The sequence below is a fragment of the Amblyomma mixtum genome, chromosome 5 (genome assembly GCF_055824585.1).
Source record: "Amblyomma mixtum isolate Tamu chromosome 5, ASM5582458v1, whole genome shotgun sequence".
In the NCBI taxonomy this organism is placed as follows: Eukaryota; Metazoa; Arthropoda; class Arachnida; order Ixodida; family Ixodidae; genus Amblyomma; species Amblyomma mixtum.
In genome coordinates, this window is record NC_143016.1 from 121,052,690 (window position 1) to 121,067,772 (window position 15,083).

The 15,083-nt window shown below is 44.9% G+C and overlaps 1 protein-coding gene across 1 annotated transcript; it reads right to left on the reverse strand.

The window, feature by feature from the left end:
• Window positions 1-261: 261 nt before the first annotated feature.
• On the reverse strand, window positions 262-5,366 carry LOC149343531 (uncharacterized). Its single transcript, XM_089542417.1, has 3 exons — window positions 5,355-5,366; window positions 2,564-2,710; window positions 262-846 (listed from the first exon to the last, which is right to left on the reverse strand). Exons 1-3 carry the CDS (start codon window positions 5,364-5,366, stop codon window positions 262-264), a joined length of 744 nt encoding a protein of 247 aa, XP_089398543.1.
• Window positions 5,367-15,083: the final 9,717 nt, after the last annotated feature.

A 15,083-nucleotide genomic window follows, 5' to 3' on the forward strand; every position in this document is an offset into this window, starting at 1 on the left:
TCCCTCTAAAAGGGGTACTAGCAAAAAATACGATGTTCGGCTTGGATATTGAAATAACTCTTTGGCAACGTTTAGAGGAACCATTTACGCTATTGTGCATTCCAAACAAAATGAGTCGGAGGCTCAAGGCATGTTAAAAAGGACAGTCGTATATTTATTTTCTCCAGCACACACTCATTTATACGGCCCCAATAGTTTTCCTGGCTATACCACAATATTTCGATACCTCTACATGTGGTCGTCCATTTAAAAGTTCTTCCACTATCGCCGGCGGAAACCATGATGACCGGCGGCCCATCCGGTGGCTCCGCCATATGCCGCTGGGGCATACCGACCCGTAGTATATCCAGCTCCACCGTAGCCGTAAGGAGAGTAGGCTCCGTATCCGTAGCCACCAAGAGCGCCGCCTCCTGGAGCGTAGCCATACCCTGCGTACGAGACGCGGCCGTAGCCAGCTGAAGCGCCACCGTAGGGCCCATATCCGTGTCCAGCGTATCCTCTGTATGCATTGTTGTAGCCGGTAGCCACACCCCTGGCACCGTAGGCAGTGGGAGCAAACCCGGCCCTTGAAGCTCCTGTACCACCGGGAACCGGTGGGACGACCGGCGCGGCATTGAAGACCACGTCGGCGCTGGCACCCGGTGCAGTTCCTGGCTCGTTTGTGTCCACCGTGGCTCGAAAGCCATTGGCATCAGCGATGTAGTTCACGCGCCGGTAGAGGCCGTACGCGTCCCTGTAGCCGTACGATCCGGTCTTCGCGTTGCTCGAGTCTCCCTGCTCACTGCGGAACTGGCGGTTGCCGTACTCGTCCACATTGTCATAGGCGAAGCTGTACGGCTGAGGGGGCTGAAAAGAAAAGGTGAAAATGTTCAATTTGTCCCCCGGGATTAGTTAGAATACAGCTTTAGGTCAGGTTACTTTAACTGTGAATGTGGAGCTCCCATTTATACCTCTTTTCGGCATGTTTCACTCGACTTTCTGGAAACACGTATGAAGTAAGGACATATAGTCATTCCGTTTGAGCGGTTCATTGAAGTGATTCGTCTTATTGAAACAATTTTTTCTCGTAAGGGAGTGGAAATAAATGATTTGATTATAGGCAATATTAGTTACATAACTAGAAATGAAAATTGTCCACGTTAGGCATCGTCTTCCACAACCTGAAGTTATTAATTGGATCATGCAAGAAAGTGTGATAGGGAAATACTATTTTTATCCTACACCCATCATACCAATTGTAAAGACTTCTTTAAGATAAACAGTAAATTAAAATACACTCACCGAACATAGATATATATATATTAAAATAAAATAATTACAGAAAGGGAAAATATCTTACTTATTCTTTGGCATTTTAGCGGTATATTGATTACACGGACTCCTGACCGTGTAATTTGAGTGTCTATGCCATTTTGTTGTGACATTCGGACATTATTTATAAAAAACCCCGTTGTCTAATGAAGACGAATTTGAATGCGCACGAATTTTTTATGCGTAAATGTATTTACTTCTCAGAATTTGAGCAGTGCTGATAGTGTAATGCCTTCGCATCCTCTTTAATTAGTGTAAAGACAACTCTACTTGAATACCTTGTGGTACCTTATGTTCAGAACTGTACGTTCTCCAACTTGTACCAATGCGTTAGAGTTTCGGCAAGCAGTGTAATAACATTAGTGCTCAAGTATGATGTGACTTATACCTGCAGATTACGTTTGTAATATTTGATTTGCGGTCGACATTGTCTAGGTAAGTAAATGAGGCGACGCATGATTGAGGATCTGAACAAGCAAAGCTACACAGAGAATCTAATAATACTGAGCGAAAACTAGTGCATTATTGAGCACTCTTTGATGGGTAGCAAAAGTTTACTATAGAGAGCGGAAAATTGGAAGAGGCGAGAGAGTAGAACCGGTTAAGGAAGGCATTCACCTCACATACCGACCAAGAGACTGAAATAACTAGAATAGCAATACGATGGAATGCATTTTGCCAGTGCCCTCACGTCATTAATAGCAGCACACTAGTATCCCTCAAAAATAAAGAACATAACAGCTTTGTCTTAGCGATACTAACCTCGGGGCAGAAACACCTCTAATATAGCAGGTAAGCATACGACAGCTATATCTTAAAGGTACGAACCCATGGTGCACAAAAGGGGAGGCTGAAGAAAATGTTCGAGCTTGATTTGCAGACAGTGAAGCCAAATATCCCACGTTTCGCAAATGACAAGCCTGAATTCAAGCGACGGGAAGACAGGAGACTGGACAGTGAACAAACGCAAGTTAGTGCTATCGCTATCAAAGTCAAGAAAAATTTCATTCATAGGCCTGGCATGCAGTCCGAAGGCAAGTTAGCCGATCCTCTTTAACGGGAATGGATTGCGTTCCAAGACAACGCAGTTACCATACAAACAGGAGTCAGGTGGGCGGATGAGATTAGAAAGTCTGCAGGAATATGGGGGCCGCCGCTGACACAGGACAGGGTTAATTATATGGATATCGAAGAGGCCTTTGTCTTCACTAGGCATAGTTAAGCTCCTGATGATGATGTTCATGGTACCTACAGATGCATAGTCCGCGTATCCCTGGTACGCATTGGCCGCCACCGGAGCAGCATAGCCACCGAAGCCAGGACCAGGGTACCCGGCTGCTGTGTGGTGGTGGTGCAGCCCGTAAGCTTTCGCCGCCAGGAAGACCAACAGCAGCTGCGCCTGTAGAACATCGTGCCAATTAAGCATTAAGAAACTTCTCGCTCTTTAATTTCACTCTCCCTTAACCGAAAACCTCAGTTGCTGCAGAACAATTAAAACTTGATTAAAAGCGCTGATTGCAAATTATATCAGCTGAAGTTGGCATTTAACATGCGCTTGCTGCTGACCGTTAGAGTTTAGGCAGGATTGAAACCACGTTTTATGCGGTAAAATTTTCTATCTGCGCAGTTTGCGCCTCGTGCTCATATGATAGCCTTTCAATACCAGCCACTGATACGTAATGAACAACCAAAGCTGCAAAAATTTTAGCACAAGACGGTATCCATTCACAACTACATTTGTTGGCATTTAGTGCTGGACTCATGTAATGTTACTGATGTTCTTTAATCGCTTCAGTATCACATTGGTTGGTCTTATGCATTCTATGTGCGAGGTTTCTCTTTTTGTATAGGTAATTATGAATTCCAAATTGTGGGCTTAAGTCTACACAACGGGAACCGAAAGTAATCTATAGCTGTCAAAGCTTGCATGATCTCCAAATCTATACGCTCTGAGTGTCTAAACATTGAGAAAAAAAAATGCATCGAGGCATTGGCAATCCATATCAGTCAGTAGGTTTCTGCGGTTAAAGGCAAACTAACCAAACAATTAATATACGTTACTGAAGCTTTTAACTTTTCGAAATGCGTTACGGAAAGATTAAATTCAGGAAACAATCTTTGTTAGCTGTCCACTGTCTCATAATTTAACACTTACGTTAAAGCGAATCGCAGTTATGAATTGCATTTTAATCTTTTACATTTTATCTTTCTTTTGTTGAGATTCCTATGACGCAAAGGCAGAATGAGCTGACCAGATACGCTATTCCTAACGTTGTCTTTGTACTCGTTGATGAAATGGAACGCATAACCCATTTTCTGTTCTCTCGTCGAAGATAACCTGGCCATTACTGGCAATAACCGCGTGTTAAGGGAATACTCCAAAAACCTTTCTAAATAGTCTGTTCTACAAAGCAAGAAATTGTTTTCAGGAACACACTTCCAGTCGCAGCCGACGTCAGTCACTATAAATTGTCCTAATTTACCATTTAAATAACTAAAATTCAATAACCAATTTTTAAGTTAGACAACTTAGTGGTCCTTCTCGAATCGGTAGAGTCAGTTATGCGATATCGTCACGTAATGGTGACGGCAGTCCGGAGAGGAGGAAGAAAGATAAAATGGCTCCTGAACAGAACTCTTTATTTGGGCTGGCTTGCGCCCACATTGGACTGAATCACTCGGCGGTGGCGTGCTCGGCTGTCGTCGAACCGAATGCCAGCCGCTCTCGGCTGTGCTCAGGTTAAAGCTGATAGCGAACTTTCGATTTAAAGCGTTCGAATTTGCTACAAAAATTTGGAACAACGTAGAATCGGCTCCGCCTGGATGCGATCAGTCGAGATAAATCTGGTCGCTTGATGCATCACAAACAAAGAGATAAAGCGGCGCACCGGCAGCTTTGAAGAATAAACAAAAACAAGAAATATTCGCGGCGGTATCAATTTTTGATACGGGCAAAAACTCATTCCACAAATCTCTGCAGCTCAAAGAAAGTTGGAGCACATTTTTCCCCACATATGCAGAACTAAGCGCATAATATCCTTCAGACTCAACGTCCAGTAATCATGTATTACAGTACCCATGGCACCCATTTCAAACAACCTACGGCAGTGTACCAAGTCATCTGTCCATCATTTGGTGCGCCGCTTCATGCAGGGAATGAGATATTCATCGTCATCTGCGTGGTAGAGTTTTCCCTTCTGCCAGATTTGCGGCGCAAAAATAAATGCATAGCATCATGATATTGACTAGGCAATCCTAATGGGGCGCCGTGGCCATCCCAAGACGTGGACCGTGGCTGCTGCGTTAGCACCGAGCATACAACCCCCTTCTTGCGCTCTTTAGGTTTCGTGCGGAAGGGAGCTCCAGATTTCCTTTAGCTGCAAAGCATCGGGGAACGGCTTTTCCTTCGCTTCAGGAAATGTTATGGCAGCTTCTTGACCATGGCTTCAATTATGCACCATCTGCGGCAATCATAAAGATATAATTAATGCGCAACTAATGGGCTCCATAACTCAGTGATTCTTTTCAGGAGCTCACTTATGCCGCGACTGATAGTCTGGTCGTAAAACCATTTCCTTTCAACTTCGTATTGGCTTCTACGGTAATTTTGGGGGAATGTGCTCTGACACGTCCAGCACAATTCTCAGTCAAGCAACTGCCTGCAATCCCGACTCAAAAGCACCAAAATGCAGTAGATACACGAGAATGTGAAAGAGATTTCTTCAGTAGCCATATAAATCTCTGAGCACAAATTCTAGGGCATGAAACAATGCAATAGAACGTTCGTTCCTCATTAGAGCTCGTTCTCACACTGAGACATCATGATTGTTGTCATTCATTTAAGAGCTCGTGTCTTCTTTTCACTTCAGTCCTTTACCTGTGCAGTGGTACAAACTACCCCAGTTTCCTATCATCAGCAGGACCCAAGTTTCTTTAGAAAAGGCGCTTATCAGTGTAATGGAAGCTGGGTATTGTAGTATAGTATCCTTTCGTTATATGTGCTTCTTTTATCAGAAGGGACTTCTGGAGTTGTAGTGTCTCACCTTCGGAAACATTTCGGCTCTGTTCTGTCTTCACAGGTGATGCCCAGGGGAGTAGCAAATGCAGCGTATATGAGGCTGAGGCGGCGACAAGTGTCTTCTGGTGCCATCTTCACTCCGTCAGCAAGCTTTTATACTGGCTAGTCAAGAAATGCGACGCGTGTAACTAACAAAAAACACGCAAAAAAGACGAAAATGCGCTTTCACTCTTTCCCAACCCCTCTCTTAGTTTTCATATTTCGAAAGTTTCTTCTTCTTTCGCAGTATTGCGTGGACAGCGATGGACAGGGTAACAGTGCTTTCACCTGAAGCACAACCCCTTGAGTACACCTGGGACGCGTGAGCTAACTAAACATGCGTGAAAAAATTTCACGCTTTCCGTGCATTCGCCAAGCGCCCTCAGAAACGCAAAGCGCTTTATACTTTCTGGGTTCAAGAGTAATTTTTGTTGTAGTTACTGTTGTTGCGGTAGAGAGAGAGACAGAAACTTTTTAATTGGCAAACAGAATTTATCCAGCGCTTACATCTGTTGACAGTGTGTAGTGTCAATGCCCAGTGCCCAATTGAACGGAAGAGCAATTATTAGAATCGAATTTCAAACTTCTCGAGCGCTGTATGATGTTTGTTTTCCATATTGTTGTATCCTAATTAGCGCAAGATTAATGAATAAACAATAAATATCTAAACACGGTTAGCTGGGTTCCGCAGAAGTGATAGGGACACAAATCCATTTATCTCTGTATCTCTTCATAAAACAAAATACATACAATGCGATACTTATTACTTCAATGCATGTCTCTTGCACAACGTTCCAAAGCTATCATAAATTTTTGAATATCGTGAATAGTCGAAATTCTCTTGTTGCGGAAGTGTGGAGGTGCTCCTGTAGCATTCGATAACGTCTATCGCTTAAGCCACTCGCGTGACACCTCTCTATTCGTAGCTCCAATTCGAAGTGATTTGAGATCATGTTTCAAGAATTGACTAGCTGGACGCTTAGCGAAAGGTAATGCAGATTATCGTCGCTATCCTCCAGCGTATAAACGACTGCTTATGGATCATAAATGCTGAAACCTCTCGAATCTGAAATACAACTTTTCAGCCAATGCGACAACACCTAGTAAAATCGGCATTTTATTTCTCCTGAGCCTAGTGCTTCAGCTCTTAACGTGAACTGCTTTACTACAGTTGCAGCCATTCACCAACCAATTAAAGCCAGTGAAGGTGCCCAGACAGTAATCATGCGCATACAATAAACACTGTTTGAAGTAAAAGGAGGAAATATCTGCTTGTTCACAGTACGTTCAAGTGCAAATAATAGAGTATTCATACGCCTCATGAAATAGTGACTGCCACCTTAGTTTGTAATTAAAAGTTCTCTGTTTATGCTTACTTTCAAACATATTTCTAGAAAAGAAAAACAAAGTGCGTAGAAATACCGGAGCGAAATCAAAGAGTGTTGTTTATTAAAAAAAAAATGCGAAAAGCGGAGTGCCTGGCACAAGGATCATATTCCACGTCGCGTGTACCTGTCGGCCTGGCCACAAAGGCACGCAGCAGTTAAGATAGGTTCCTCCTGCTGCTTTTCATGGCAGGACGCTCTGCTAGCTGTTGACACAGCCGACCAGCTCAAGCACGTGGATCGGTACAAACGAGAAAAAGAGGCCATGCGGCTGCTGGACCAATTGGGGATCTCTCGGGCTACTTCAAGAGCTTAAACTGTCGGCTATTCAGTAAAGATTATTTCTCCTCTTCCTCCTGCGGCTGCTATAAAACGCTTGATGAAGTTTAAGTGAGGTTGATATACCACACCGGAAATCGAACATCGAAGCGACATGGTCGTTCCAATCATATAGTCATCCGAAACAACGCTACAAACAGCACCAGCGTGTTTACCAAGAGAAAACAGCGGTTAAGGCTTGCTACACTGGCAGAGTTGTCTTCTTGCAGCCGTTACCGCCAACCATGCGTGAGAAGCCTATTACAAAAACTTATCTTAGGGGTATATTAAGCTCCGCCATAAGGGACTGACACGGTAGCGTGGTTGGTAAATTCCCATATATGCAAAAGATCATTTTCTACTTTACAATCGTAGATCCCTGGGAGTCCTCATGCCGCTCCTGGCGCAGCAGTGCAGTGGTTAAGCGGTGGCCCGCCACACTGCGATGGCAGGTCCTCCCTGTAGTGGGCCTTGTGCGGCTCATGTTGCTCTTCCCTCGCGACCAATCATTAACGTAACTGCCACCTGCCACGGTGCGCATTTTGCTCATGTTGCAATGCACATGTTGTTATGATGCCGCAAGGCCACGAAGCATAGGTGGCCCACCTGCCTCCAAGGTTGCTCTCTGAGGACCTCATGCCAGAGCAATGTCGCCCGTGCTTTTTAGCTAACAATGCCGGCTGCAACAACTTCGACACAAGATATGATGGAGAATGGGACCTTTAACGCGACCGCGTTAATTAAATCGTCGAAGATTGAAAATTGGAGGCAGAGCTTCGGGCAGTCCACACCCTTGGCAGGTGCCTAGTTCTGCCACGTTACATGGAGCTCTATACAAAAACAACACAAACGATGGACGAATTTTAGGCCAGATGCGAATTACGTGCGCTAGCATTTCGGTGCTCATTCTCTCAAAGGCCGTCCCCTGCCTTGCATTCATAGGCGACTGAGAGTCCTGATACAACTCCTGGTACAATGGCGCAGCGGCTAAGCGACGCGATGCGCTACTGCCTTGAGATGGAAGGTGCTGCCTCTAGTTGGACTTGCGAGACCCAGGTTCTTCTCCCCGAGCAACCTCTAGCAATAACTCATTCATTGAACTGCATCCTGCCGCGGTAGACCATTTGCTCCCAATCCGGTGGGCAGGTTGTGATGACACCACAAGTTGACGGGACCAAGGTGGCCCGCTTGTCACGCTTTCAGGTGTCACTCAGCTACCCAGCTCCTCAAAGTCGCAGAGAGGCCGAACAAACACCGGTTAAATTGGCCAGTGGGGGCTCTAGAGCTGGCTCACTATGATTCCCACAGAAGCAACCTAGGTGGCTGGTGTTGCAGCAGGATCACGTGATCTTCTGACACCTCACCTGCCCTCTGACACAACGTGCACCCAAAGGGATCGAACAGACAATAGCTAAGGGCGTGAGTGAAAGTTGTAGTGCTTGAGTACCAAAATAATTATTTCTTATGGCACTCGGCTCTGCTAAAAAAATTGACACGCCGCAGCATTTACACTTCTTGCTCGCGGATACGGTCAATTTCACTAGCAAGCGGTTCATAGCGCGGCAGAAAATTTCAGTAAGGCATGTTGACGGGCTAGTTGGTTTTGCATCTTGAAACTTCGAAAAACCACCTAGGCGCAAATAATTTTACAAGGAGAAAAAGAGATGAGGAGACGAGGCGCCTGTCCATTGTCTCCTCGTCTCTTTTTGTCCTTGTGAAATTATTTGTGCCTAGGTGGTTTTTCCAAGTTTCAAGAGATAATTTCAGGTTATTAACCTCACATCCATAACCAGTGGAGCGTAGGTCGCCCCAAATTCGGAACTACAGGGTCATTGGCAGCCCGGTTTTCTGCTTACAGACTGACTAGTCAGCCGGGCAGCATGCGCATATGAAAAGCGCGGGAATGAGATGACCTTCGAATTGCGATGTCACGCAGCTGCTACGTTCCGTTGCTACAGCGAAGAACAACCGTGAAGAGAGGAATGGGGTGCAACGCGGACACAGAATAGCAAAATGGGGTGCGGGTTCTGCATGAGTTGTGCTTTTAGCATTTTTGCAAACATGAAAACCTGGTGCATTTTGGAATTGCGGCAGTATTAGAAGCGGGGGCTTGTTAGAATATGGTAATTAGGGTATTAGGGTATTCTTCACCAGGCAACATGTACCTTTATTTAAGTTTTATGGCGTACACTGAATACTGTAGTAGGGGACATGCGCAGCTATTTCGGGCAGGTGTTCCCGGGAAACTTTAACTAGGCAATTTTAAGAATTATCATATAACCTTAAGCGTGAGCTTCTAATCGTTGTCCCGCACGTTAAGCGCTTTCAGCGTCTCGAGAAGAGCGCAAAGCTATCCATCTATATATTACCATTACTACAAAATTCTCCCTGTTGCTCCTACGAACTTCTGTATAGGGAAAGCCTTGAGCCTTCTTTGTTGAACGAGGCTGATGCTGTGGATCGGCTAATGACTAAGGGCGATCATCGAGGACTTGTCCTCAAAGAACGGCACCGGCGCCTGCATTCCTAGCCTAGCGGCTGCTTACAGGACAATCACCAACAACCAACTTCGTTCGAATGCAACTCCCACTCTCCTCTAAATTTGCGTGTAGGTATTTCTTTCTTTTTCATGCTTCGCGTATAGTGAGTTGCATATAACCATTAGTACTAAAGCGTATAGCACTTGTATAGGCCAGAGCTCACTTAAGGGCCATACTTTGGCGCCTAAGGAAAATGCGTAAAAGAAAGCTAATTCATGACAGTCGACATGACAAACTGAGGCAATTCATGAGAAGTTGTTCGAGGCTCCAGTAGATCGATGCATACGAGGTCTGTTAGAAAAGTATCCGACTTTATTTTTTTTTTGCGAACACCTGATGGATATGAAACAAGCGCGCTTGCATTACGGGACCTTGAATCTTTGTGCACATGCACGAATTTTTTCCCGCCTGCCGATAGCGTCAGTCGCTGGGACGCAGCATTTGAGTGAGGCGGTGCGCAGTGCTCTCGTCGGTTTTTTATTGCAAGGAAAATGGCGGAGTGACAGGAGCAGCGCTACTGCATCAAATTTTGCCATAAACTGGGCGACAGCCAAGTGGGAACCATTCGGAATATTCAGACGGCTTTCGGTGACGACGCTATGAGCAGCACACAGATTAAGCAGTGGTACAATTGATTTAAAGATGGCCGCACATCGGTGGAGAGCGAGCCACGCTCCAATCGGCCATCAACATGCCGAAATGACCAGGTCATTGCCGAACTGAACGCTGTGGTGATGCGGGACCGTCGCGTGACTATCCGAGAAATTGAGGAAGAGGTGGACATGAGAAATTTTTCCGCACATTCCATTATCACCGAAGATTTGGCCACGGAGAGAGTTGCGGCGAAATTCGTGCCGAAGCTTCTCACGATGGAGCAAAAGCAGCTTCGTGTTGAAGTCTCACAGGACATGCTGGATTCCGCAAACAGTCACCCCGACTTCATCAACATCATAATAACTGGTGACGAGTCTTGGGTGTGCAGGTACGACCCGGAAACCAGATCTCAGTCGTCACACTGGAAGCATTCCACGTCACCAAGACTTCAGAAGGCCCGCCAAGTGCGCAGCAATGTGAAAGTGATGCTGACTGCTTTCTTTGACACCCTCTGTGTGGGAGACCACGAGTACGCACTCCACAGGGTCAAACAATGACCAAAGAGTGCTACAGGAATGTCCTTTGTTGCCTACGTGATCCTGTGCGGCGCAAGAACCCGGAGCTGAGGTCAACAGGAAAGTGGCGCATTCATCACGACAATGCTCCTGCACATGCCTCGCACTTGATTCAGACTTTTTTGGTGAAAAACCAGACTCCTGTAGTTGAACAGACTCCTTACTCTCCTGATATGGCCCCTGCGATTTCTGGCTGGTTCCCAAAATCAAAAGGCCATTGAAAGGAGCGCGATTTCAGACAAGGAAGAACATTATGGCTGCAACGACTGCTGAGCTAAACTCCATTCCGAAAGGGGCCTTTTCGGAATACTTCCCAAAATGGCAGCACCGCTGGGAGAACTGTGTAGAGTCCCAAGTAGACTACTTTGAAGATGAGTAGGTTTGGAACGCTCCAGTTATGCAAGTTTTTTTTCTACAGCCAAAGGCCGGATACTTTTCTCACAGACCTCGTACTTTAGTTAACTGCGCGTCTCTCTTCTTCCCCATGCGATGGTTCAATGGTCCTTGTTTCTCACAATCGACCCTAATTCGCTTCAATATGGATTCCTTCACATCTTTGGTGTTCTCTTTGGGGCGACGACTGCCACGTATATTATAAGACAGCTGGAGGTGCACAAAATACCTTTATCATTCGGGGGTCATTACATAAGCCAAACGCGACGCTGTCCTAGTGAACGATTAATGAAACACGCGCTTAACGTCAATAACAGCAAACGGAATCCACTCGTCAACCACTATCTTTCAAGCGAATTAAAAAGGGGCCAACCATTTCCTTTGAAAACTGTTGTGACAAGTAAAATCAAAGACACGATCACTCGATTAATAAAGGTTTATGTGTGACAGGAGTACATGGCACACTGCTTTCCTATTTACCCCGCTGATCACGTTAAAATGTACCACTGAGCTCAAACAAATTGGCCCGCTACTGTAAACGGCCGTGTCTGTAACCTGTTTGTCTCAGTCGTCTGTGTTATTCTGTTATTCTCATTATTATATTTTCATTTCTTTCAATTTATTGCTAAAAAATCCATGCAATGCGTAGCCTTTATGCTCTTCGGCAATTCGAAATTAAAACCTGCGTTCCTAAGTTTGTGTGTTTAGGACTTCAGCTAGAGTGAGACTACGAATGTTAGTAAGCACTGAGTACGGCGTTCATTATGGATCTAAATAAACGAAAAAGTAAACATGTCCTGAAAATAGCAAAACACAAGAGCAGGCCGTTAGGTGAAGAAGATGCAAACGAAAGCAAAGCAAAATAAGCAGGCTTCACAGCTGTAGACTTCACACAGAGCTGCAAGCTCTCTTATTTTTTGTCGGCGCCCTCTTAATGAGGACCCGCAAAAGCATTCCTACTCTGTCGTGACTATCAAAAACCAAGACGGCTTGAAGAAGAGACTGCATAGGGTAATAAAAATGAGCTCTGTACTGGAAAGTGTTTCCGTTCGACATGCTGTCCTTTTCGAAATTTTTCCTGCAGTTTCGTGTATTCTCTTGGGATATATTATAACTGTTTTCTCCTTGCACAAGTGGCTGCTGTTGGCGCTGTTGTCAAAGGCTCGAAACTAGTACGAAGACAAATGCCTTGGCTAGCGCCTTCATCCTGCCAATGAGCTTTCATACTGCTTAGCAACATACAGCGACCTCGTGTTACGAAAGAAAACAATAATAAACAGCTTTGCTTTCTTCTTTCACTAACTACTTCATGTTTCACATTTTGAAAGACGCTTTCCTCCTCGTGTTGCGCGCGCACGGGCAAAACTTGTAAAGAAGTTGGACGCCTCCTTATTTTGTTTGTCATGTGGATACGAAAGTGTCAAGACGTGTCAGTTTTGCGTGATCGTATGGCAATTTTCAGCTTTCATTTAGCACTTTTGAAAATTTGCGTACGGCGCTGCTTTTTGCTGGTTTACTCATGTTTTCTTAAAGCACTGCACTCGGTAGGAGATGACAAGAGGCAAATTTTCCAAGCCTGATAAATTGGTGCAATGCTTTCTTTATAGATTTATTTATTTGATGCTGTCACTCCCAAATGTGACCCTAACCAGCAGTGAAAATGTACAGCCTGTCAGAATTTTATAGTCCAGGGGGACTTTCCTTGTGGGCCACGGTTAGCTGCTCGTAATTCGTCTCCAGTGTTCAGGATCTCAGGATGGGGAGTATTTCCGTCTTCACCTCTTCAAAGCTGTCGACTTCTACGGATGCTACAAGCGCCCTACTGCACTCCTTTTAAGCGAACCTCACTGGGCTATAAACTTTTGGCAAAGGTTGTTGGCGGGGTTTCTGGGATTTAACGTCTCAGAGCGACTCAGGCTATGAGGGACGTCGTAGTGAAGGGCTTCGCAAATTTCTAGCATCTCGGACTCATTAATGTGCACGGACATCGCACTGTAAACAGACCTATAGAAGTTCACCTCCATCGAAATTCGACCGCCGCGGACAGGATCGAACCCGTGTTTTTGGGGTGAGCAGCCAAGCACCATAAAGACTGAGCCACCGCGGCAGCACAAAGGTTGCCGGAATTCTAACAGTGTGATGTTAATGTTGAAGTACAACTTTCGACCTTGCATCATATTATGCATGTATGAATAGAAATGTTGACCGGTACAATAGACATCATGTGAGAAGAATCAGACGTGATTTTAAAAATTTCCAATTGACATGAGGTGACCATTTCTTGATTAATACATTATTCCCTAAGTTGGTCTAACTACGGGTTTTGCGTGACTACCTTACCTCTGTGCCGCTTACGAACATCATGGCCTCAATGGCAATCATGAAATAAAGCAGCTGATATAGCATACCGCACCTGACAGTAGGTCGTCCTAGTCGCGCGGTTTCTTCAGCATCATGCGAGTGGTGCTCTGTGCAGCCGAAGCGTGTACAGCCTTGTCCTAGCTTACACTAGAGGAGAGTCGATTTCCAGGTGATATTAGTGGTGCTCCTAGATTTTAGTGGGACAATCAAATCAAGGATTAGAGCCAGAAAATAATTCGTAACGTTGTTAAGCTAAAAGGTTTGCTTCATACTTCAAATTACTCATGCTAATGGAATGGGGGTAATGAGAACATGATAATATTATGGATCTGTTCTCTATCAGTTCACGTTCTAAAGAGTGGTTAGACTTAGGAAAGCCGCATACTACTTTGAAATATTTTAATTTAGGACCACCGAAGATAGGTTGGTTGATAATGTAGACTACCTATTTTTCGCGAGTGAATTCAGATAAGTTGCTGCTAAATAGTATTTCCCGAGCACTACATTTTCTGAAGCTGACCTCGCAGGTCCTTCAGCATTACCATCTTCCCATACGTATGCTAGCTTTCTGAGTACAAACCCAACTACCTCGTAGGCATTTGCCATTATAGCGTCCGAAAGCTTCTAGGCCTGTAGGAATAGAGAACGAAGAGGCCTTCCACACATGCTAAAGCGGTGTCCTACGCTCGCTAAACACTCCTTTATTATGAACACAACATAGCATGAAAACTTACTAGTGGCTTTTGTTCCTAAACAGCACAAATTCAAACGTAATATGGATATCTGTCCAAATCCGCTGCCTGCGCCAGTATTTAAACATCCCTTTTCTTAGTAAATTCACTTCATCTAAATTACGAATGTAGAACGTTATCCTCAAAAGCCATCAAAAGCTACGACGGGTTTGTTCTCTTCTCTGTGTTTCGAATATTTTACTTTGAAGACAAGGGCTGGACATGAAAAAGCAGAGAAACAGAAACATACGAAAAAGAACTCGGGTTGCGGTCGTCAAGATTACCCTTTGAATATTTCCTTTCAGGCCACAGCCATGGGATACGAAGACAGCCTTTACTGAAAAAACCTCTGTATTCCGTTCGGGGAGGAATCACTGCCGCACTCTCGATTTTTAGCTGGAGACAGCAGCAACGTGACTACATTCAACGTCTTCCTGTAAAATTTTATCGTTACGTCCATGCAGAGTCCATACCACGCAGAAGATAAAGAGATTGAGATGGAGGTGTCTTGTGCTCAAACTGGCTGGCTTCGACCGCCCGTTCTTATCGCAGTAAAGCTTTGCTTGTGACATCTTAATCAGGTGCCGGGTATACAGGTCAGGAGCTAAGAAATTCAGCAGCATCCTGTAATTGGAGCGTAGGCTGCCCCTGTATGACTCATTGCACGATAGATGCCGTCATTCACTCTGAAGACTAATACAAATTAACAGAGTAGGAGGATAACAGCTTTTATTACGCAACTGCAACACCAAGCCAGTCACCATAATGCATCGATGGTCACGTCTATTATGCTAAGGTAAGGTTTGTGTAAAGTGCCA